Genomic DNA, 25,889 nt, shown 5'->3' with positions numbered 1-25,889 from the left:
TTGAAATCCCCAGCCAAGACCACACTGTCAGTAGGATACCGTGCAGCCAGGGTGGTGATTTTGTGGAGAACCACCAATGATGCCGGTGGAGGTATATACAGTCCCACGATTATCATGGGTACATTAGCAATAGCGGCATGCATGACCACAAATCTACCTTCAGGGTCCAGGTGAAGATCCAACAACACAAAAGGTAGGGCTTTGCGTACCAATATACTGACTCCCCTGGCGTATGATGAGAAAGTAGTGTGGTAATAGTGGGCCACCCACGGTTTTTTGAGGCTCAAAACCCGACCTCCAATGAGGTGAGTCTCTTGGAGTATGCATATATCGGGGGAATATGCTTTAAGAAAGTTGAAGACTAGTGAACGCTTTATTCGGGAGTTCATGCCCCGAACGTTCCAAGAGATTAGTTTTATGGGAGCCATAGGGAGTCAGAACATATAATATTAGCCTGTGTCGGGAGAAATCCACCAGAACCCCTCAGGAAGAGTACCAGATAGTTCTCCCGCAGTTTGTCATGAGACATTACGTATGATTGCATCAAATCACTCAAATTCGCATGATATCCAATACAGCATTTCCGTGTGTAACTTTTAATAACTTCCCCCCCCAAACAAACACCCCCCCCCCCACCCCGCACACCCCCCAAACCCGGTCATGCCTGTTTCCCAAAACCAGAGAAGGTCATTGACCTCACGGGGTCATGTACTAGATGACTAGAAGTAGTCAGTAGCTACTTAATGTACAGAGTTTCCAGTCTGGAGAAGATGCCGCCATCTGCGGGATTAGGCTTAGTTTCTCCTGGGCATTGCCAGGGGCACATACTTGGTATAAACATAACAGTTGAACAATCGTTCCCCCCCCCCCCCAAAATCACCCCCAAACAGAGTAGAGTGGTTTTCTTTGCCCCCGATCCTTAGGGCAGAGCGCAGTCAGCCAGACCAGCTATAGATACATCTTTCAGTACCCCTTTATGAGTGGTTCCATCAGTCAAGTCTCGTCCTGGTTACCCAGGCCGAGTGGAAAGAAAAATCAGAGGCCTAGACAGTCCCTATATTCCATAATGAACCTAGGTAATCCGGCAGTCCGGCCGGTAAGAGTCCAGCGCGCTCTATAGTGGATAGGTAAGGACCAGCTTGATGGAAATGTTCTTCTCCTGATTTCCGCATCCAGCAGCGTATTTACCCCCCTCTTTACACTGACAACAAAGTATGAGAGCGACTTGGAGGGAATAAGCGGTCTGGATTGTCAGGGAGGCGGAAAATAGCAAATAAAATGAACATAAAAGAATTTCCCAAAACTTTAAATAGGAAGAAAGAAATCGGGGCTCCATATCACCGTGCCTTCAGCTCGAATCATGAATTAGGGACTTAGAACCGCCCAGCGACCGGAGGAAGAGTCACATACCTAATGTCTGGGCAGAGCACTCAGCCAGCGCGAGGCCTCGTCCGGCGAGGTAAAGAATCTGACACTTTCACCATCCTGCACACGAAGCCGGGCGGGGAACAGCATACTGTAGCGTATACCCTGGGCTCTCATAGCCTGTTTCACCTGATCAAAGGACTTCCTCTGCTTTTGGGTGTTGACTGTGAAGTCCGGGAAAAACATTAGCCGGGCCGCCTCGTGTCTGATTTCGGCCATTTTGCGTGCCTCACGCAGTATCAGATCGCGGTCTTTATAATTCAGCAGTCTGAAAATAAATGTGCGAGGCGGGGTTCCAGGAGGGCCGCGATTCGGTGGCATACGATGGGCCCTCTCAATTACAAATTGCGGTGAGAAATTTGCCTGGGGAAACAGTGTGCGGAGGAGTTTCTCTGTGTAGTTGGTGGTATCTGAGCCCTCCGACCCCTCAGGGAGTCCTATGATCCGCAAATTGTTACGGCGATTACGATTTTCGGAATCCTCGGCTCTCGTTTCCAAGTGTTTAACTCTTACTTGCAGGGTATGCAAAGAAGCCGAGTGATCCCTAATCGAATCTTCTGCCTCCCCCACCCGACATTCCACTTCGGTCACCCGCTGCCTCACCTTCTCGAAGTCTTGCCGAATGAGACCTATGTCTAGCTGCACAGTGTCAATCTTCGTTGCGAGTGTGGTTAGGGTGGACTGGCATCCCGTGATGGCCTGCATCAGGGCGGTAAAGTTACTCTGCTCAGTAAGTGCAGGATCCGAGTCCTCCGTCTGAGTCGCCATGTTGGTCACTATCTCCACACGTGCTGTCGCTCCGTCCGAGCTACTTCGGCTATTATTCTGCTTGTGCTGGTCGAGGCGGCGCCGATTCCGTGTCCGCATCAGCAGGGGGGGGAGAGGGAAGCACCCCAGATAGTTTGGAGATGATCAGGATCTGATAAAAGGATTTATTCCCCACGATGGCTGCAGAGCTCCTCGACTACACGTCCTGCACCGTCGCCATCTTGGACACGCCCCCCAGGTTTACAGCCACTTTATTAATACAAAGTGAGTTAGCAATTCAAATGTCATCCAGTTAGGGGTTTACATCTTCATTAACCTGGAAGAGGAAGGTGGTGGAGATTATAATTACCGGTGTTTCTGAGCATTTTTTTTAACTTCTACGATCACTTCCTTTTCAACATTCTTCTCAACTTCTCCATCCGTAAAGAGAAAAAGCTGAAAGAACATACAGGAGGTCGCAGATAAATTGCAAGGAAAAAAGAATGAACTCATTGCACTGGACACAACAGAAACCTGGCTAAGTCTGTATAAATACATTCCTCACATGTCACAACATACAGCAGTCGTATTTTTTAAAAAGATCCACCTTAAAGCGGAGTTCCACCCAAAAGTGGAACTTCCGCTCATTGTACTCCCCCCCCCACCCCCCTTTCGGTGCCACATTTGGCATCTTTCGGGGGGGAGGGGGGACAGCATACCTGTCTTTCACAGGTATGCTTTCCCCACTTCCTGGAGCCTCAGCCGCGTGTATTGACGTCACGGTTGAGGCTCCCTCCTCCTCCCTCCTCCTTCTCCTCCTCCCCATGTCGCTGGGCCAGTAGGAGAGAGGAGCGGAGCCTCACGCATGCGCAGTAGGGTTCCCGGTGTGAAGCCGAAAGGCTACTCTGCTGGGTTCCCTTACTCGCAATGGAGGCGGCACGCACCCGACAGCTGATGGAAACATCCGCTGCGGTGCAGACATCGCCAGACTCCAGGACAGGTAAACGTCCTATTATTGAAAGTCAGCAGCTGCAGTATGTGCAGCTGCTGGCTTTTAACTTGTGGGCGGACCTTTGCTTTAAGCCATTCCTGAGCTCCAGTCAGTGACTTTGCCTATGCTGAGATGATGTCGTCATCAGTCTGCTGAGGACCGGAGAAGTCATTGCCTGGGGCTCTTCCTCTAGCGATTAGACTGCAACATTGTAACTTTGTAGCAAGAAATGAGGTGAGGGGCTGACCTGTGTTAGATATTTGTGAACACCTATCCACTTGGGAGGTTTGGGTGTCCCTGCTCCTCTTGTCATGTTCTGTATATATAAAACAATAAAAATCCCACAGGAATGGTGGGAACACCTCATAATGGGCACAGCAGGTGTACAGACCTCGGAATTCAGCACAGGGATGGTGGGAACCCCTTATAATGGGCTCAGCAGGTGTACAGACCTGGGAACTCAGCACAGGGATGGTGGAAACCCCTCATATTGGGCACAGCAGGTGTACAGACCTGGGAACTCAGCACAGGGATAGTGGGAACACCTCATAATGGGCACAGCAGGTGTACAGACCTGGGAATTTAGCACAGGGGTGGTGGGAACCCCTTATAATGGGCTCAGCACGTGTACAGACCCGAGAACTCAGCACAGGGATGGTGGGAACCCCTCATAATGGGCACAGTAGGTGTACAGACCTGGGAACTCAGCACAGGGATGGTGGGAACCCTCATAATGGGCACAGAAGTTGTGTAGATCTAGGAGGTCAGGGCTGGAAAGGTGGGAGCCCTTCATAATGAGCAGAGAGTCCCAGAGAAGTAGGAGAGACTGTCAGATGGTACAAGTCTCCAGCATCTATCCGAATACTAAACATCATTCTTGCTAAGACTGCCCCAAAAAATACCAGCTGGATATATCCTGATATTATAAATGGTTTCTAAGGATCTTGACCCTGACTGGTGTTTTCATCTATGATTGGTTTTGCCTCCATCAACCCATAACCCAACCCCACACCATTAGCAGTGTCCTCCTAGGATGCTTCCTTAACCAGCAGCAGATAGTTGGACAAGCATTTTTCAGCCTCACTTACCAGTTGGGGGCATCCTTCCTTCCCAGCTGTGTCGTAGATCTTCTTTAGGGGTTTAAGAATTTCAGTTCCTCCAAGGTCAGCATGCATCTCATCTACTTTCTTCAATGCCTCCTCCATGGACTGCTGGGTGTACGCCACACTCTCCCTAGAGAGGGGGAATCTCTCAAACAGGGGCACAGGCAACAACAACAACCTGTCAGGGGTTCTAATCACTCTATCCAAAACTAACACAAAAAAGTTTTGCCTTTTTGTTACAATTTAACAGATGACAAAGGATTCACTGAGCACTGTGGTTTATCTGAAGAGATAGCCCAGCAGATTCTGCCTGCTTTGAGGCTCTGGAAACTTTGTACGGAGCTAATTACAACACATACATTATCTAGAACCAAGATCAGTTTATCATGTTCTATGGAGAGGGTGCTTTAATGGGGAGTGAAGGATTTAAAAAAATAAAAATAAAATAAAGGTGGAGAGGACCTTTAAATCAGCTTGCTATACTCACAGAAAGAAAGACTCAAAACTGGAACCAAAGCCAAAGACATTGAAGTAACTTCCGAGGGGTAAACTCTTCAATAAGTAAACCAGCGTCTCCTGGAGAGAAAGTAGAGAAATTAGTAACTGGATGGGTAAGAAATGGATACTCCTTACATCTTAAACAAGTCCACCTATGAGTATCAAACTTATTCCACCAACCTGGATAAAATATGGAATCGCTGGCTTTCCAGTCTGTTTGACTAATTGAGATTGTCATCATGTGTGGCCCCAAGCTGGTCCCCTTTGGGTTAACCCTCCTGTGACACTGAGACTACAAATTAAAGGGGAATTCTAGGTTCCACAAAAGTTTTTGATAATGCTTTTGGTTGGGTTGGTATAGTAAGTTGTGGATGCAAAAAATATACCATATTGCATCTTATCAATCCTTACATTTTTTCTTTTTTTCTGTAAACTGAAAAATTCCTTTTGACCCCAATTCCAGTGCCCTGGTCACTTTGTTTATTAAACTGAAATCTCAAATAATTTTTTCAATTTTTCCAACTACAGTATCTTCTGTGAATGTCACAACCCTTCCCCCCTATGTAATGGAAATAAGGAGAGGAGGAGGCGTCTGGAGTCCAAATCTGGAGAGCAGCCTCAAGGTGAGTTTGGCAAACATTGGCAAACATTACTAAAGTTTGGATGAATCCTACTGAAGTCACTGTGAGCCAAATGTTAAAACAGTAATGGCTAGGCTTATCCTAGATGAGGGTCTAATATAAATGTTAATAGGGACAACCCCCCTCACACACACACACAGGAAAAAAACAAAAAACATCACAAGGATCTCCCAGGCCCTTGTCCTTGATGAGGATCTGGTATGAATGACCCCTACTCATTCACATGGGGGGGCAGTATCTGAGGTCCCCATATTTTTAAAGTGGGTTCCAGAGTGTCCACAGACCCACACGAGCACTAGGCCAGGGTTGTGGTAAAGAGGCCCTTTGTGCTCATCAACATGGGTACAAGGGTTTTTTCCAGGGGGGGCGGGCAGTGCATATAAAGAAACTAACAATATAAACAAACTTACAATAAAAGTATTTGTCCTGCTCCCAGGGTTGGATGGAACATGCATTTCATCCCCTTTGACTTAGATGGAACACCTCAGATATGGTCAAGACTTGATTGCAGATCTCAATTTTATATTTTAGAGATAACGGTTGAGTTGCCAATTTCCCAGACTATCTAATTGGATGAAATGGGTTGGCCAATGCATCTTATCTAATTAGTACAATTAGGATTTTGGTAATTTGAATCTTCGCACACCCATAAAGGTGTCGAGTTATGAATTTAAAGTAAGAGTAATGGTCTCAGCTGTTGTTCTGCTATGTGTAGAGGCCAAACATGGAGGCTTTACATGCAGGCTTTTGTGGAAAGTTTTATAACTGCACACTGTACAGGATGATTTATTCAATGCTCCTAATTTTTCAAGGATTGAGGTACAGACACATCTCTTGGAGGCTGGGTGGTAACATTACTGTGACAGACCCACCAGGACAGCGGCTTTTGGAAGGGACAGCAGGGTGGCCTCTTGCCTACTGACTATGGCCCCTGGCATTTAAGGGAACACTACTCTTTTGGAGGTGTGTGCCTGGGGGAGCCTTGGAGTGGTTTTGCTTTGGATTCAAGTCCATGTCTCCCCAAAACACACAGATTCTGGAATGGAGGACTCAGATAAATATTTAGGGCCTCTATGCCCAAACCAGCAATGACTGCTTTAGATTGTGATACTCAGAGCAGATGTTAATATCATTAGCTCAAAGCAAAGCAACCTGTTCCTGATATAATCTGTTTAAGGTGTTATGTGTTAAGTGTCTGTCCCATTGTGTGCCTCCTAGGTGTGCATTCCCATTGTTAATTGAGTCACCTATTGTTTCTGTCTATCTGATCATCTCTTGGAGATGAGATTAATAATGTGACCACTGTACCTTGTTATTGAACCATTGTGGGATGTTATGTGTTTACGTTGATTAGCTTACTTAGCTTATGTTTATGTTGGCTGTTCCTTAGCTATGTTAATTATATTCCTGATTACAGTTTGTATTGTTAGGGTAATGTGATCAGGTCCTACCTGGTCCTGTGTACTATATACATTCTGTGTGAGTTTTCAATAAAGTGCATTCCAGTTTGCATCTAAGCTATTGTTGGCTAGACTTGGATGCTCAGCTATAATATCTGGTGACTATGTCCAGACTGGAGGAAGCTATATATCTCAATCGAGGCACCCAAGCTGGGTGCTGGATGGTTCCGTCACAATTACACCTTGTCAGGTTCCGGGTAGGAGGCTGATAGTTGTAGCTAAGTGCAGTGCTCCCCTGGGAGTGATACAGAGGGAGCAGTGCCCAAAGGTACACGGTTTTCCAGGTGTTGTTGGTGATGAGCCGGTCACTTGGAGTTCACTGGTAGTTGCTGGGATGACCCGCAGAGCTACTGAGCGCGGGGTGTCGGGGAGAAGGCGTCAGTAGGCACAAACCGGTAGCAGGAACTGAAGACAAGCTAGGGGTCATACGAGAGATCAGTCCAGAAATGCCAGAGATGAAGTACAGATGAAGGAGCAGACATGAGCGTAGTCGGTGGTGAAAGCCAGAGGTCATTAAGGAGCGGATCAGAAGCAGAAGTCAAACAAGCCGGGTCGGTAACAGGGAACAGAATCACAGAGACACAGGAGCACAGGAAACACTGGGGAGCTGACGATAATAAGCAAGGGGCGGCTCCAAAAGCAGGCTTAAACTGACCCGGAAGTACTGCCCACATCAGTCACACTGTGCACTGTGGAGGCCATGATTGTCTTGGGGGAATTGCCAGTGCTTCGGCCATATCCCTGACACACCTAGACCAGGCAATTTGGATGCATAGAGTGGTGTCCAATAACAACACACCCAGGGTCTAATTGACCTGCACTGTGAAGGTATACAGATTAAACATTTGGCCTCCCATTGACACTGTAGTGTTAATGTCTAAAGCCTGTAACTCTCCTGCTCCTCATTCCAGCATCCTGGTTTTGGCTGTGACATTCTCCTTGTCTTTCTGTCCACCTGCAAGATGATTGATGTGGTCAGTCTCTCGGTGGAGACCAAACCTGATTTAAGCCAGTCAAACCTGCAGTCTCATGCTTGTGATAGCGTGTGCAATACATGTTCCAAAGCTCCCTGTTTGTCTGCCCTGCTCTGCTAGATTGGATTCCCTCATTGATGACCTCAAATTGGATATCGACTACTCTCTGAACTCTACCTGCCTTTTGACTATGGATTGACCCTATTCTGAACCTTGCCTGCCTCATACCTGGACTGTCATTGAACCACTCTGCCTCTCTGCCAACCGCACGTACTTGTTTGATTTGCTCAGTTTGCGTCGTAGGCAGGCACTATAGTATTGTGTATAAGTCCTGGGGGCAACTGAGTACTGGTAGGCCTGCTTGCCTTATGGGAAAGGGGGCAGCTATAGGTGAAGAACACAGAAGCCAGCAATAGTGTGTGACCACCTGCGGTAAGGGTAGGCGTGACAGTTAAAGTGGTTGTATAGTCTTTTTTTTAACTTTTACCTACAGGTAAGCCTATAATAAGGCTTACCTGTAGATAAAAAAAAAAATCTCCTAAACCTGTACGGTTTAGGAGATATTCCCCTCACAATGAGCCGCTGACTGCAGCGGCGCATGCGCACAGGGGATTCTCGGCTGAAGGCCCGGCAACTGCCAGACCTTGCCGGGAAAGAAATCTCCCGCGCGCATGCGCGGGAGTGATGACATTGCGGCTCCAGCCACTCACAGCGCTGCAACCGCGATACCTGGAAGACACGCCGAGGCAACATGTCAGCTACCTCGGCGTGGACCAGGTAAGATACCGACGCCTCATTCTAAGGTAAGTATTTCATAATGAGCTAGTATGCGGTGCATACTAGCTCATTATGCCTTTTGCTTTACAGGGGTTAAAAAAAAAAAAAAAAAATGTTCAGCGGATATACAACTGCTTTAACATATCATGTACTGTATTACATGAATTACCTCCGCCCTGACAGATCAGCGCTATGGTAAAAGTTCATGAAAATAGGATCCAGACTTCCTCACCCACTGGCTGGATCATGGCACTGACCTTAGCGACCTGAATCCTGCGTAGAGGGTTTGGTCGTGTCGTTATTGTACACGCCATACTGGCAGACCGATCCACGAGGAATATGAACTCCTTAGTGCTGGATTCTTCCATTATCTCTGGGAAATTGGAGTAGAAATTCAACATGGCGACTGACTCCGCCATAAGGGACCCTACGGAACACAAGGAGAAAAGAAATTGTCAGCGAGACTAAGGCTAATTCAACACTAGCTTCAAAAGCAGGCATTTCATGAGCGTTTTTTTGAAGCTCCATGAACACCCGTCAAACTTGAAAGCATTGCAGGGCACATGGTTGTTTACATGGTTGCAATAGTGTTGATTTGCGTTGCGTCAACATTGACCTCATATGTGCTGTCTGGCAGGCTTTGCTGCTCCCCAAATGCTTACATAGATGTCAAATGTAAACGTGCTGCAGATGCACTGCAAATGCATCACAAATGCCCCTATGGCGTTTACAGCGTGTTTGAGATCTGTTAAAAAGCGTTACTAGCCGAGATAATACAAAAATCTATACAATAAAAAACCAACAGAGGGGACATCTGGCAAGCATTTTTTTTTAACGTGATGCAAACACATTAAAAACTCGTCATTAACGCGTCTTAACGCATTAGGTGTTTTAAATGGGCGCTCAAATTTCTTTGCATGTCTAAATGAGCCCTAAGGTCTGTTTTAGGATTCATTTGAAAGTCACAAATGTTACAAAAAAGTTACAAATAACCAGGGCTTTTTTTCAGGGGGAACTTGATGGAACTCAGTTCCACCACCTCTGGCTCAGACCCTTGCGGGGGACCTGCTCACCACAATCACTTGTAAACACAGAAGTCTGGTTTCTGTGTTTACAAGTGACAGCTCTGCACTCTGTGTGTAACCCCCATGAACTCTATATGTAATGCAATCCTGATATTTAATGCCCCTTTAAGACTCTTCTCTTGTTTGTAAAATATGACCACACCCACTATTTGATGTGATTTGGAGGGTGTGTGTGAGGGGAGGGGTTTTGGGGGGTCGTGGTTGAGTTCCAGCACTTATTGTTTGAGAAAAAAAGCCCTGCAAATAACACCTATAATGTTTGTAATGTGTGCACAGTTCTTCTACTTGTTGCCTTTCACGGGGCAAATGTAACATTCCCTAACATTTTATCCTAGGAGAACACAGGCTTAACCACTTCAATACCGGGCACTTTCACCCCCTTCCTTCCCAGGCACCACTTTTCAGTTTTCGGCGCTGTCACACTTTGAATGAGAATTGCGCGGTCATGCAACGCTGTACCCAAATGAAATTTGTATTATTTTTGCTAAACAAAAGAAAAAAGACTGAAAATTAAAAAAAAACAAAAAATAATTTTTCATAGTTTGTTATAAAATTTTGCATACAGGTAATTTTTCTCCTTCACTGAAGTGCGCTGATGAGGTGGCACTGATGAGGCGACACTGGTGGGCACGGATGAGGCACTGATAAGCTGCACTGATGGGCACTGATACTGTAGGTGACACTGATGAGGAGGTGCTGATGGGCACTGATTGGCAGCACTGGTGGGCACTGATTGGCAGCACTGGTGGGCAATGATAGGCGGCACTGGTGGGCACTGATGAGGAGGCACTGATAGGCTGCACTTATGGGCACTGGAAGGCAGCACTGGTAGGTAACACTGATGAGGAGGCGCTGATGGGCACTGATTGGCAGCACTGATGGGCATTGATTGGCAGCACTGGTGGGAACTGATAGATGGCACCGGTGGGCACTGATGAGACGGCACTGGTGGGCACTAATGAGGAGGTGCTGATGAGGCACTGGTAGGCAGCACTGATGAGGAGGTGCTGATGGGCACTGATTGGCAACACTGGTGAGCACTGTTGTGACTGCACTGATAATCTGTACACTGATTATCAGTGCTGATGTCCCTTTAACACAAGCCAGTTTTCGTCTCTTTTCTCTCCTCATGCTGGCAGCGTAGGGAGAGAAAAGCCGATACTCGGCTTCTGTTTAAATCCATGATCAGCTGTCATTGGACACAGCTGATCACATGGTAAAGGGCCGCTGTGATTGTCCCTTTAGCCCGATCCCATGATCAGCTGAGTCTGAAACACAGGGGGCAGGTGAGCGGCGCGATCATGGGAAGACATCCTTGCACGCCCTCGGGGCAAATTCCCAGCACAGCTAGATAACTGAGCACGGTGTGCTCTCCAACACACAGACCAGCCATCCGCCTGCTCAGCGAGGATCAGCGGACAGAATCCCCGCCCCCCACATGTAAGAGGCCTAAAATGTAACCCGTCCCTATGTTTTGCCTATAGTTCCACATTAAACACTTATTTACTATGATCATCAGCTCCATTTAGTGGTCATAATGCGGTATTTTCCAAATTTGCTCCATTTTTAGAACTGAAAACCATTCGAGCTGGAGAGAAAATAGCCCGAAAACATTTGTTTCTGACCCTATTCGCACAAAATGAATGTACTTGAAGTTTAGGGCTAGGTTCATATCTATGCACGTGCACTTGGTGCGTTTTTGCATTTTTTTTCAAGCGTGTTTTTGGATGCATTTCGCGTTTTTTGGGAGGTGCTGATGTCGCTAGGAGGAGGTGTCAGTTGTCATGCACTTAACCGCACCAAAAATGCATGTACATGTGTTTTCCATGCCTTTTTTATGCAATTCTATTGAAGTCTGTGGAGCAAAAAACACACTGTGTTGCGTGTAAAAAAAGTCCATGCACCCTGCAAAAACACCACTAAAAAACATACATGTTTGTGATTGTGATTCTAGCCTAATAGGATGAATAGACTTTTTTTTTTAAATACAGGTCTTAGTTTATAGCGCAGAGGTCTCCCCCTGATTATTTCCTTTTCTGGTTGAATGTCCTTAGCTTGTTAGGCTATTTTCTCTTCTGGTTGAATGTTCTTATGGCTATATGGGATCGAATGTTACATTCATTCTGCAAAGGCAACAAGTGGATACTGAAGTTTCACACATTTGCCTTTTTTGTGTTCATTTATGAAATTAACCAGTGCTGGGACAAGGTCACCTAGAGCTCAAGTCAAAGATGCCAAACTGCGTCCCATTCAACCCCCCCCCCAAAAAAAAAAATTTTAAGCACTTATTCCTTAAACATAAATTCCCTTTCCAAGCCAAAATTCTCCTCAAACAAAAATTCCCCCTCTTCCAGTACAAACCCCCCATCCCATCCCCTCTTCTAGCACTAATTCCCCCCCCCCCCTTCCCCCGCAATCATCCCATCTAGTACAAATCCCCCCAATCCCTCTTCCTAACACAAATCCCCCCTCCAAAGCACCCCTTCTAGCAGTGGTGGTGCGTCCATTAAGGGCGCACGGGTGCCCCCCCCCTCTGTGTATAATGGATAGATTCATGCATTGCATGAATCTATCCATGTCCGCCGCCACCCCCTTTTCAGACGCCGGGTGCCTAGATTATAGTGGCGGGGTGTATTTTTGAACCATAGGCTCTAATAGGCTTAAAAAATGGTGAAATGCAAGCGCAAAGCATTGCCCTCGCAGTCCAACCAGGTGTGTTAGAAAAGCAAATAAATATTCGCTTTCCTAACACTGAGCCGCCTCTCCGCCAATCAGGTGCGCAGGTCTGTTGCTCATCACCTAATTGGCTGATAGAACAGCGCTACAATTAGACGCCTATCAGGAGGAGGGGAGGAGAAGCACAGAGTACACAGGAGCCGCTGTCTGACCCGCTGCAAGGTCCCACCGCTCGCCGCCGTCACCCACTGCCTGACTGGCCACTGAGACAGGGTAAGTGCCGAGCAGACGGCGGGGGGTGGGCACAGTGGCAGCATTTGATGGTGTACATGTGCATTTCGTTCCGAATCAAAATTCGGACAAATTTTTCATTATTCGGACATTTGGATGCAGTAACGAAATTAAACGAATCTGAAATAAAGGTTTGAATAAAAAAAAACAGTCGAAATTTGAATCAAACGAATTAGAAAACAACTTCGAATCGAATTTGAAAAAAATAAAAATCGATTTTCTAAAACATAATACAATAAAATAGAATATAAAATTATAAAGCAATAGAATAAAAATAAAAGAATAGAGTAGAATTTAATAGAATGTAATAAAATAAAATAGAACATGATCGTCTTCCGAAATTTGAATTTCGAATAGTATAAATTTGAATTCCGAGAATAGATTGGAAAATAATTCAAAACATGAGAAACTAAAATAATAGAAAAGAATAGAAAAACAATAGAACAGAATATAATAAAATATAATATACAGTCAGGTCCATAAATATTGGGACATCAACACAATTTTAATCTTTTTGGCTCTATACACCACCACAATGGATTTTAAATGAAAGGAACAAGATGTTCTTTAACTGCAGACTTCCAGCTTTAATTTGAGGGTATTTAAATCCTAATCAGGTGAACGGTGTAGGAATTACAACAGTTTGTATATGTGCCTCCCACTTTTTAAGGGACCAAAAGTAATGGGACAATTGGCTGCTCAGCTGTTCCATGGCCAGGTGTGTGTTATTCCCTCATTATCCCATTTACAAGGAGCAGATAAAAGGTCCAGAGTTCATTTAAAGTGTGCTATTTGCATTTGGAAACTGTTGCTGTCAACTCTCAATATGAGATCCAAAGAGCTGTCACTATCAGTAAAGCAAGCTATCATTAGGCTGAAAAAACAAAACAAACCCATCAGAGAGATAGCAAAAACATTAGGTTTGGCCAAATCAACTGTTTGGAACATCCTTAAAAAGAAAGAACACAACGGTGAGCTCAGCAACACCAAAAGACCTGGAAGACCACGGAAAACAACTGTAGTGGATGACCGAAGAATTATTTCCCTGGTGAAGAAAACACCCTTCACAACAGTTGGCCAGATAAAGAACACTCTCCAGGAGGTAGGTGTATGTGTGTCAAAGTCAACAATCAAGAGAAGACTTCACCAGAGTGAATACAGAGGGTTCACCACAACATGTAAACCATTGGTGAGCCTCAAAAACAGGAAGGCCAGATTAGAGTTTGCCAAACAACATCTAAAAAAGCCTTCACAGTTCTGGAACAACATCCTATGGACAGATGAGACCAAGATCAACTTGTACCAGAGTGATGGGAAGAGAAGAGTATGGAGAAGGAAAGGAACTGCTCATGATCCAAAGCATACCACCTCATCAGTGAAGCATGGTGGTGGTAGTGTCATGGCGTGGGCATGTATGGCTGCCAATGGAACTGGTTCTCTTGTATTTATTGATGATGTGACTGCTGACAAAAGCAGCAGGATGAATTCTGAAGTGTTTCAGGCAATATTATCTGCTCATATTCAGCAAAATGCTTCAGAACTCATTGGACGGCCTTCACAGTGCAGATAGACAATGACCCGAAGCATACTGCGAAAGCAACCAAAGGGAAAGAAGTGGAATGTTATGCAATGACCAAGTCAATCACCTGACCTGAACACGATTGAGCATGCATTTCACTTGCTGAAGACAAAACTGAAGGGAAAATGCCCCAAGAACAAGCAGGAACTGAAGACAGTTGCAGTAAAGGCCTGGCAGAGCATCACCAGGGATGAAATCCAGCGTCTAGTGATGTCTATGCGTTCCAGACTTCAGGCTGTAATTGACTGCAAAGGATTTGCAACCAAGTGTTAAAAAGTGAAAGTTTGATGGATGATTGTTAATCTGTCCCATTACTTTTGGTCCCTTAAAAAGTGGGAGGCACATATACAATCTGTTGTAATTCCTACACCGTTCACCTGATTTGGATGTAAATACCCTCAAATTAAAGCCAAAAGTCTGCAGTTAAAGCACATCTTGTTCGTTTCATTTCAAATCCATTGTGGTGATGTATAGAGCCAAAAAGATTAGAATTGTGTCAATGTCCCAATATTTATGGACCTGACTGTATATTATTATTCTATATAACATATATTATTATTCTATTCTAATCTATTCTATTGTTTTTCTAGTCTGTTATTTTCTATTCTATTCTCATCTTTTCTATTCGCATTCAAAATCAGTTATATTTTATTTTACTTTTCCCAGCCCTGAAAATAATCTGAAACGAATGACAAATAAGTGACTGGCAGTCACAACTAGAGAGTTGTCTTTTGACAGTGCGGTCACTGTGCTGGGAGCATGCAACAAGCACGCTCTCAGCATAGAAACCTTGGTTGTCCATGGAGGCGTATGTGTGGCATGTGAGCATTACAGCCCTCCCCGTTTTTCGCTGCGCATATGCGTTACGTGGACAGTAAGAGGTTACATTTCTATAAAACCTTTTATCTGAAACAAGACATTCTACCCCCCCCCGCAGATCTTTCGGTGCGCAAACATATTCTTCCTCCCTATCTGATTGTGTTTTATGATTCGGTTTTTATGGCTTCCTGCTTATGACATTTTATGGATTAGTCATGTCTTCCAGGAACACTGAGCAACTAATTACACAATAAAAAAAATAATAGAATTTGGAAAACAACAAACTTGATTTGAATGTAGCCGTATTAGTGCAATTGTGACAGAGAAAATTGAGTACTGTCCGTGATACTTTTTTTATTAAATATTAAATAATATATTAAATAAATAAATATTAAATAAAAAAAGTATCACGGACAGTACTCAATTTTCTCTGAAAACAACAAAGAAATTCTAATTACAGAATGACAATTTGCAGGAGCCTTAGAGGTCACCATAACAATTAAAGGGCAATGCGAAGGGAGCACATACTGTATTTGTGGCAGCATGGTCATGGGCTTTAATGCAGTGCAGCCACCTATAGGCATACAGCTACTAGGAGCATGCTCAATTGCACACCCCCAGCTGTCACAAATGGGAACAAGTAGGACAGGTTTCCGAACACACGATCACTGGGACAGCTAATCACATTAATCACAAGATCAGGGGCCCGCCTACCAGCCTCCTGTGTTAAGATCATGTTAACCCTTTCGCTGCCAGAGCCATTTTGCATTTTTTTTGTGCACTCATTGTAGGCCTGAAGATTGTCCCCCCCCCCCCAAACATTATATATTTTTTTTTTTTAAGGCAGAGACCCTGGAGAATAAAATATTGGTAGTTTCAATTTTTTTTTTATGTCACACAATATTAGAGCAATGGTGTATGAAGCAAAAATAGGACCTTAAAACTGAAAATGTTATCATACTTACCATGATTTTCCTTTCCTGGTTCCTGTGACAGACCTAGCTGAGACGGGGGCTTTTGGAGAGAACTGGGAAACCCTTGTTTCAGCCCCCCATGTCCCTCTAATGTCTAAGTTACCCTGTGTCTATTAGAGGCACAGGGTGACCAAGCAAATGGGACACTAATATTTATCCACAATGTCTCCCAGGAAATATACAAAGACTATTCCTGGTTTATTTGATTCGGGACTATACATGTTAATTGAAAGATCTCATCACATTGGCCTCTGTACAATGTAGGAGACAGAGAGTCTGCTACTGGTGGTCGAATGCTATTGTGTGAAGGTGTCCTGTGTTTATACTTATGATAATGTGTATTGTGTCTTCTGAGCTAGAAGTCAGCAAGGCTGACCTGAAAGGTCAAACCTCTGAGTCACCTGGGCTGGTTAAATGACTAGTTAATTAGCTCATGTTATTTATGTTTCTGGTTACAATTTGTATTGTTAGGGTAATATGATCAGGAGGCGGGAGGTCCTCCCATGGTGCATATATGCTGTGTTACTTGGCCAAATAAAGTCAGTTCATGTTATAGCTTTGAAGCCAAACCAGCCCTGCCTAGTTCTTGGTTGTAATATTTGGCTATAATATCTAATATCTATATTCAGACTGGAAGAAGTGGTATATGACGGAAGCACTCAAGCTGAGTGTGGGAAGCAATTCCGTTACCTATCTATGGCAGCATACCAATGATAAAGATACGCCTCGACTCCTCCCCCAGGACTAGTGAATAGCATAAATTAAGGACATAGTCCCTCCCCCAACATTCTCCGTGATATAGAATCCCAAGGGCGGAAGCGTATGCTGCCATGCATAGGCACCAGGAAAGGAAAATTACGACAAGTAAGATACAATTTTCCCTTTTCCTGGTGCCTCCATGGCAGCATACCAATGATAAATAACTAGCTCACATGTGTGGGTTTGATGCCTAATAAAGAAATTTAATTAGACAATGACTTAGCCACATGAATTCCTTTTCTTCCGAACTCGACAGTTGTAAGAGCCCCTGGGTCAATACGGTAGTGTTTGAGAAAAGTGTGATGAGAAGACCAGGTGGCAGCCCTCCAAGGAAACGTTCTCCCTTGCTGCCCATGATGCTAAAACTGCTTGAGTTGAATGCGCATTCACTTAAGATGGAGACTCCATTTTCTTTGCCCTGTAAGCCTTCTGTATCAATTTGACCACCCCGGATGCAAAGGTTCTGCTGGAAGCTTCCTTCCCTCTGTTTCTGCCCAACGGAACGATAAAAAATCTCTCAGAGTTCCTGAATTTTAAGTGGCCCCCCAGGTAGGCCCTGAGGACACTGAATATATCCAGTTCGTGGCAAGAATCCGACTCGGAGTCTGTAAAAACTGTTAATGCCCATGGCTCGGCGTGGTAATCTTAGGAGTAAAACTCGGAGAGGGAGAAGCTCTACTCTGTCCGGGAAGAGAGATGTGCTCATCACCTATCCCCAAAGAGTGGAGCTCTGAGATTCTTCTGCCAGATGTGATGGCAAAAAGAAACGCTGTCTTTAGAGTTAGATTTCAGATTGAGGTTTCTTGTACAGGTGTGAATGGATGCCTGGTTAAGACTTCTAGTATTAAGGGGATATCCCACTTGGGAAAGAAGCACCTCACAGGCGACCGTATCTTCAATATCCCTCTGAGAAACGTGACTACGCCCCTGATGATGCACTTTTGATGACGAAACGTTAGGTGAAGTCTGGGATGTATGATGCAGATCGTGGGCGTGTATGTGGCGGCCATCTTAGTGGTTTGAAATGCTGGACGTTTCTACATGCCTGTTTTACCTACATTAAATGTTGATGCTGGAGCTTGCCTGCAGTAGGTCTTTTTTGGATGTGGAGTGATTTCCTTACCCTTAATGGTCTTACATGAGGTGGAGCAGCTTTAACCGCATGTGGCGTGGTACAGTGTTTGTAGGAAGGATCGATGGTGCCGCTAGTCAGTACATTTAAAAGTGTATACCCCATACACTGATGGTAAGAGTCAGTACTATTGGGTGATGGTCTATCTTTCCTTCCATATATGAAGACACCTTAAATGGACTTTATGCTGGTCAATCAAACGTTTTTTGATGAATTTTATTATTGATTTTTTATTTTTAAGCGCTGCACTTCCTTTTCTATTTATTTTATCAAATGACATTTTTAAATTTATTTTTTATTGTATTTTAATGTAAATATGAGATCTGAGGTCTTTTTGACCCCAGACTCATATTTAAGAGGTCCTGTCATGCTTTTTTTCTATTACAAGGGATGTGTACATTCCTTTTAATATGAATAAAAGTGACCCATTTTTTTTTTTAAAAGACAGTGTCAAAAAAAAAAAAAAAAGTAAAATAAATAAGAAAGGAAAAAAAATTTAGGAGGAATCCCAATATATTGAAAGTAGAAGGGAAGATTGGATCGAAATTCCTCCCAGTAGCATAAGATAAGAACTTGTCCCAGATCCTTGCGTATATGGCATTTGTTGTCGGTTTTCTGGCTTTAAGAAGGGAGGATATGACCTGCTGGGAGCAGCCTAATGACTTAAATATCCTCCTTTCAACTTCCATATTAGAAGTCTGAGGAGAAACTTTGAGATGAGTGGGCGAGGATGGAAGGCATATGCTGTCGTGAAGTTCCAAGAGCATGATAGAGCATCTACCCCCTCTGCCTGTGGATGTTGAAGGCGAGAGAAGAATCTTCTGAGCCTGTAATTCTCCAGAGTAGCAAAAAGATCCACCTGTGGGGGATCCCATAGTTTGACAATCTGGTGGAATAGGTGAGGATGAAACGTCCACTCGTTGTCCCCAAATTTCCTTGACAAGGTGTCTGCTTCTGTATTTCGTCTGCCTGGGAGATACAGTACATTGCTCTAAGATCTACTAGGTTTCTCTGCCCAGATCATTATCGGCTCTACTTCTCTTACAAGCGTTCTGCTGCAGGTGCCTTCTTGTCTTTGTAGATATGAGACCGCTGTCCTGTTGTCTAGGTGCAGAAGCACCCTCTTCCCCTTGATCTGAGGTGCAAACAAGGTTAAGGCTAGGAATGCTGCTGTCATCTCTAGGGTGTTGGATACCACGCCTCTGTTGGGAAAAGACCATCTTCCCTGAATCCTGAAATCTTCGCAATGGGCATCCCACCCTTGTTCTGGAGAGATTCTTTGGATTCATCCACCAGGGTTCCTGCATATTAGTGTTGTTAACAGAATTGTCTGAGAAAAATGCTGTCTCCTCCACTGCATTAGAAAACCTGTCTGAAAGTGTCTCAGATGCCAGTGAGACCATGGGAGTAGAGGTATACATGAGGACATCGTGCCTATGAGGCTCAGGCATTGTGAAGCTGTTAGATTTCCTCATAATCCTGAACATCCTCTGAATGATGCTTCTCACCTTTGGCTGAGGTAATGATACTGTGCCTTGGTGTGTATTGAATAATGCCCCCAGATAAATCATATGCTGTGTTGGTGACAGCTGGCTTTTCTTGTGATTTATCAACCATCCTAGTTCCGACAGTGATTGCAGCAGTATGTCCCTGTGGGTCATAAACCGATTCCGGTTGCTTGCCAGTAGGAGGATATTGTCCAGATAGTGGTAAATCCTTAGTCCCCCCTCTCTCAGGGGGGCTAGGACAGAGATCAACACCTTTGTGAATACCCGAGCAGAGGTGCATAGGCCAAAAGGCAGAGCCTGGAATTGTAGGTGGACATGACCCACCGCAAATCTTAGATATTTTTGGAAGGAGGGTAGGATAGGAACATGCAGGTAAGCATCCTGCAGACCTATTGATACCAACCAATCCCCTGGTTGTATGGCTTGGATAACTGTCTGTAGTGACTCCATCGTGAAGCTTTCGAGATGGATGCATTTGTTGAGCCTCTTTAGGTCTGTCAGTGGCCTCCAACCACCCGTCTTCTTCTGCACTAGGAACATGGTGGAATAAAAACCTGTGAATCGTTCCGATGAGGGCACAGGTACTGCTGCTCCTTGGAGTTGTAGTGTTATAAACTGAGTTAGGGCCAGTGCTTTTTGAGGGGAGGCTGGCGTTTCGGTTTTCTCGAAGGATGTCTGAGGAGGCTGCCGAAAAAAAGTCCAAGAGTGCCCGTCCCGAATTGTGGACAGAACCCATGAGTCCTTGCATCTGTCGGCCAAGATTGGAAAAAAATGTTTTAGCAGGGCCCCTACCGGGAGCGTCTCGGCTCTTCTGGTGTCAAAAGGACTACTACCCTTCTTGGGGAGTGGTGAGGGTTTTATTTCTTCTGGCCCCTAAAAAGGATGTATAGGCGATGGAGAGTGGTAATGTCTGAGACCTTGACCTCCCTGATTACATATGCCGTGATGAATGTGACCTACGCTCTGGGCTGTAGTCGTCATGGTGTGTTGAAGACTTCCTGGATCGCTTTGAGGGTACAGGGCTGAAACAAACAACGTTTTTTTTCGTCAGTGGAGCACTCTTTTCTTTTTTTTTTTTTTAATACTCATGTACAGAAGGTCCCATACCTACTGGACACAGGAGGATCTTGGTTTCGTGATGAATGGCTCATGACGAAATTTTCAGGAGGATCAGCTGCGAGATGAGAGAGTAAGAGGGTAAGAGAATGGAAATCTAAAGTAAAAAACAGTACCACATGATCGAGCAATACCGTGTACCGATTGCTGAAAAAGAAAAGGACCTGCAGGGCACCGCTGGCTATCAGTGGCAGCCCTGGAGCTCAACTGGAGCCAAATTTTTAAACCCTAAAAGGGTGGGCAGGCTAATTACCATGTCCGCCCCCCTTCTGGCAAACTAGATTTGAGAAGGGGAAGCTGCGGTGCCAGCTTCCCCAAACAAATATGGCCCCCATAGAGTAATAGCCGTGTGTGCACCCACCAGCATTCATACATTCAGACCTAGGCAGGCTGCTTTCCTGTGAGGAAACAATGCAAGGAAGGACCCCAAAAGATCCACAGAAGGGGTTCCCAGTCTAATTAGCGCTAATAGCGGCCCAAGATCAGGAACTGCGCACGGGGGAGGCTTAACCCAGCGGATGCTGCCAAAGGCAGAAGTAAGGACAAGCTGCTACTTCTTCACTTCATCAAGAGGTATGAGGGGAAAAAGTAAAATGTTGGGAGAGGGACTACGTCCTTAATTTACGCTATTCACTAGTCCTTAGGGAGGAGTCGAGATGGAGATCTATCATTGGCATGCTGCCATAGAGGCGCCAGGAAAGTAGAATTCCATCCTAGCGCTAATTATGCTTAAAAATGTTCCGTCCCCCCCTCCCGCTACCTATACTGCCTAATAGACATGTGCAGAATGAAAAAATTTGTTTTGTTTCGATTTGTTATTTACATAAATTTGTTTAGTTAAATTAGTTTAATTCATTTAATTTGTTTTCGGAATTTGTTTTGTTTATCTGGAGTTCCATTCGACTGAATTCTGAAAATTCGAATTAATTCGAAATCCATTTGAATTCCCTTCGAAATCCATTCGAAATCCAATTTATTCAATTCAAAATTTGAATTTTTGTAGATGGCTATATTCTTTCTATTCCGTTTTATTCTATTGTTTATTCTATTCTATTCTTTTATTTTCTATTCTCTTTTCTATTCTATTCTTTTCTATTCTATTTTAATTCAAATTTGTTCTATTAGAAATTAAAATTCTGGAAGATAGTTATATTCTTTCTATTTTATTCTATTCTAGTCTACTGTTTTTTTTTAATTCTAATCTATTCTTTTCAATTTTATTTGAATTCGAATTTATTCTATTTGAAGATTAAAATTTCGTAAGAAGGTTATATTCTATTTTATTCTAGTCTATTCTTTTTTTTTTCTATTTGAATTCAAATTTATTTTATTTGAAATTCGAATTTCGGAAGATACCGGTAGTTATATTCTATTTTATTCCATTCTATTCCTTTCTTTTTTAATTTTATTCCTTTATTTTCTATTCTATTTTATTCTGTTTTACTCTATTCTATTTCTATCCTATGCCTTTATTTTCTATTCTATCCCTTTATTTTCTATTCTATTTTTTCCATTCTTTTATTTTCTATTCTGTTCTGTTTTACCCTATTATATTCAATCTTTTTATTCTCTATTCTATTATTTTCTATTCTATTTTATTCTTTTCTATGTTATTTCTTTGTTTTCTATTCTATTTTATTCTCTTCTGAAATTCAAATTTGATGTTAAAAGTATTCGAATTCGATTAGAAAATGATTGAAATTTGATTCGAAAACAATTGGAATTTTGTCCAAAAATGTTTTTGTTATTTTGGATTCGTTTAAATTCATTACTATTGTAATTTGCAAATTCGGATACATCCGAATTTCCGATTAACTAAAAATTTTCCGAAATAAATTTTTTAAGCATAGTTAGTTTTAAGAACACATACTTGAATAGAATTTTTATATTTAAACTCGAGTTCAGTTTTCCTTTTAATCAGTCAAATCTGGGCTGCACTACAGGTATTGCCATTACCGGGACAAGCTCATCTAGCACCCAGGGCAAGGATTTAGAACTGCACCCCTCCTCCACTCTTAATGCATGCCGTAGAAAGGGTTTACTGTACTGTGTCCATTCTCTGCCTACTTGTTCTGCTGTGCCCAGATCCCAGCTCACTCTAAGTTCAACATGGGATCTATCCAGTAATGATCATTATGACTTTTATGACATCACTAACGCAACCCCCTCCTCCCTGTCTGAATGTGATGTTATCTATGGAGGACCCTTTATTGCTTGCTATAGTTCAGCAGGACCCTGGCCTGCCAGGGAGACCCCCCCCCCATGTTCACGAGCCTTTATGCTCTGCTACAAAATGTTAGCTGTAGAGGTCACGTGTGCTTATGGTGTCACCTGTTGGTGGCACTTTTAAATCCTGGGCGTTGTCTGTGGATCCAAGCCCCGCCTCCACCATCACGCTGAGCTTGTCCATGTTGGTGTAATAAGCCAATAATTTTACTTCTCGATCGAACTTATATCCCTCCACCAGTGACACCTGAGGCAAGAACACGATTAGTACACATTCTGGCTCAAAGTAATCTCCAATGTCGCTCTGTGTTGTCAGTACAGAAAACAGACCAAAGAGTGAAACAATACCCAAGCTCAACCGCCCGCTCTGTCCCTCGTGGCTGAAGACTGGTACTTAGGGCAAAGTGTCCCAACACCCAAGCAGAAGTTCCATAGTAGAGACGAGCCACCGCTCTGTCAATCCGTTAAATGAAAAGTCTTTCTTGGCTACACATAAGTCACATCACAAGTATGCTAACGGGTTTCGGCTATAGCAGCCTGAGGAAGGCCGCTATATCCGAAACACGTTAGCGTACTTGTGATGTGATTTATGTGTAGCCAATAAAAAGTTTTCATTTGATGGATTCACTGGGTGCTGGCTCTTTTCTACTACAGTAAATAGACCGTTGACACCAAAAAAAAAAATCCTATTATTATTGATATGTAATATAATAATAGTATCACATCATAAAGATGGGAATAATATGGGTCTGCTACATCTAGGTAACCCTAGGTTCACACTTATGTGTTTTTTAGTGCCATTTGCAGTTTGCAGAAACGCACTACAGTCCATTCACCATGGTTTCCTATGGTACACGTTCACATCTTTGCGTTTTTCAGCCGGTGCGTTTTTGGAAAGGGTCAGGGACTTTTTTTTGTGTTTAATAGACTTCAATGGACCTACACCAAAAACGCAAGCCTTCCCCTGCCCCAAAGCCCCCCCATGTTGAGGGGCTCGCTCGTCCCCCCCCTTTCCTGACCTACTGGGCTGCGTGCTCAGATAAGGGCCTGGTATGGATTGGGGGGGGGGACCCCACACCGCTTTGACGATTTTTTTTATTTGCCGGCAATGCTTGTTTTTACATTCTGCTGTCAGTGGGGAAGCCCGCTGACAGCTGATAACTCATCAGTTGTTAAAGCCGAGTTCCCCCAAAAATTGAACTTCTGCTTTAAGTGCTGGTGACCCCCTGACATGCCACATTTGGCATGCAATTTTTTTGGGGGGTAGCAGGTACCCTGTTTCTAGATCACCTATTCCCGGGGGGAGGGGGGGGGGGAGTTTGCCCAGCTATTGACCAGCCATTCACAGCGCGCAGCGTGGCTCGTGTATGAGCAGTGCGCGCTGCAAAGCCACAGCCGGGTGCCCACAGTTAGAATGCTGGCGCCGCGGAGAGGGGCTTCGTACGCCTATATCGCTGGACCGTGGGACAGGTGAGTGTCTGATTATTAGAAGTCAGCCGCTACAAAAAGTGTCTTTTAAATGGGTGGAACTCCACTTTAAGAAGGAGTTCCGCCCCCCCACCAAAAAATTAGAAGTCAGCAGCTACAATACTGTAGCTGCTGACTTTTAATATTAGGACACTTACCTGTCCAGGGATCCCGCGATGTCGGCTCTCGGGTGCTGCTGCCGCCATTCGTGGTAAGGGAAACTGGCAGTGAAGCCTTTCGGCTTCACAGCCAGTCCTCTACTGCGCATGCGCGAAGCGTGCTGCGATTTCTAACTGGCCCGGCGGCTGAGGAAGAAGGAGGGGGGCTGAGGTCAGTGCAGCGAGCTCTCCTGGAAGTTGGGGACGGGTAGCTGTCAAAAACAGGTACCCTCTCTCCCCTTCCCCGCTAAAAGGTGCCAAATGTGTCACAAGGGAGGGGGGGGGACAAACAAGCGGAGTTTCCCCTTTTGGGTGGAGCTCCACTTTAAGGACGCGGCGGCTGGACCCCTGGCCTGCTCTTTCACAACCAGCTATACACAGTTGTTAAAGAGAAAAACACATCAAAAACGCATGTTCAAAAATGCAAAACGCACCGCAAAGCACGCCTAAAAACCACATCAACGGCATGTGAACCTAGAGTTATAGGACATATACTGTATACAACACAAAGAATTATCTGCATCATTCAAGTATTATTGCAACTGTGTTGCTAAAAATAAAATTACATCACTTAGGGGCGTATTAATAAAAAATTCACAGAGCTATTCGCACTGTGAAACTGCATGTACATAATTGAATGTTATTAGGCTACTTTCCCCCAAGGTCTAAAGTTATTCATTTATAAAAAAAAAAAAAAAAAATAGAATAAGTTGAGAAAATACCAGTTACAGAGGAGGTCTAGGGCTAGAATTGTTGCTCTCGCTCTACCGGTCGCGGCGATACCTCACATGTCGCGGCGATACCTCACATGTGTGGTTTGACCACCGTTTTCATATGCGGGCGCTACTCACGTATGCATTCGCTTCTGCGCGTGAGCTCGTCGGGGGGGGGGGGGGGGGGGTTATTTTTATTATTTATTTTACATGATTTTATTTATTTTTACACTGTTTTGAAAAAAAAAAAATTGTGTCACTTTTATTCTTATTACAAGGCATGTAAACATGCCTTGTAATAGAAAAAAGCATGGCAGGTCCTCTTAAATATGAGCTCTGGAGTCAAAAAGACCTCAGATTTCATATTTACACTAAAATGCAATGACATTGAAAAAAATGTGCGTGGGCGGAAGTGAAGTTTTGACGTCGCTTCCACCCAGCAGTGTCATGGAGACGAGTGGGCGCCATCTTAGCCTCACTCGTCTCCAGGCACAGAAGGGAGACGGACGCGATCGTCTCCGCCGCTACCAACGGCTCCGGTAAGCGGCGGAGGGCACAGGATCGCAGGGGGAGGGGGGGGGCCCTCTCCCGCCACCGATAAAAGTGATCTTGCAGGGAATCCACCGCAGAGACCACTTTTATCTGAAAGCCGACCGCCGCATGAAAACGGGGATACCGGGGTTATGGCAGCTAGCTGCTGCCATAACAACGATATCTGCCGCCAAAGTTTGGATGTACATCGGCGTGCAGCAGTCAGCAAGTGGTTAAAT

At 44.3% G+C, this 25,889-nt stretch overlaps 1 protein-coding gene across 9 annotated transcripts in view; it reads right to left on the bottom strand.

Moving 5' to 3' along the window:
* LOC141130929 (von Willebrand factor A domain-containing protein 5A-like) overlaps window positions 1–25,889 on the bottom strand; it is a 125,697-nt gene that overhangs the window by 58,524 nt on the left and 41,284 nt on the right. For 7 of the 9 annotated variants that reach the window (XM_073618172.1, XM_073618173.1, XM_073618175.1 and 4 more), the window contains exons 7-13: window positions 22,887–23,028; window positions 20,547–20,613; window positions 20,400–20,461; window positions 8,874–9,043; window positions 4,754–4,842; window positions 4,252–4,396; window positions 2,543–2,628 (exon numbers count right to left, since the gene is read on the bottom strand). In XM_073618172.1, the coding sequence (XP_073474273.1) occupies window positions 2,543–2,628; window positions 4,252–4,396; window positions 4,754–4,842; window positions 8,874–9,043; window positions 20,400–20,461; window positions 20,547–20,613; window positions 22,887–23,028 (761 nt within the window). The remainder of the gene's footprint in view (window positions 1–2,542; window positions 2,629–4,251; window positions 4,397–4,753; window positions 4,843–8,873; window positions 9,044–20,399; window positions 20,462–20,546; window positions 20,614–22,886; window positions 23,029–25,889) is intronic. The other 2 variants (XM_073618181.1, XM_073618180.1) reach the window with 2 other exon arrangements.

This window comes from Aquarana catesbeiana, linkage group LG01 (genome assembly GCF_042186555.1).
Source record: "Aquarana catesbeiana isolate 2022-GZ linkage group LG01, ASM4218655v1, whole genome shotgun sequence".
Lineage (NCBI taxonomy): Eukaryota > Metazoa > Chordata > Amphibia > Anura > Ranidae > Aquarana > Aquarana catesbeiana.
Note: the sequence above shows the minus strand (reverse complement) of the source record. Positions and strands in the feature narration are given on the sequence as shown.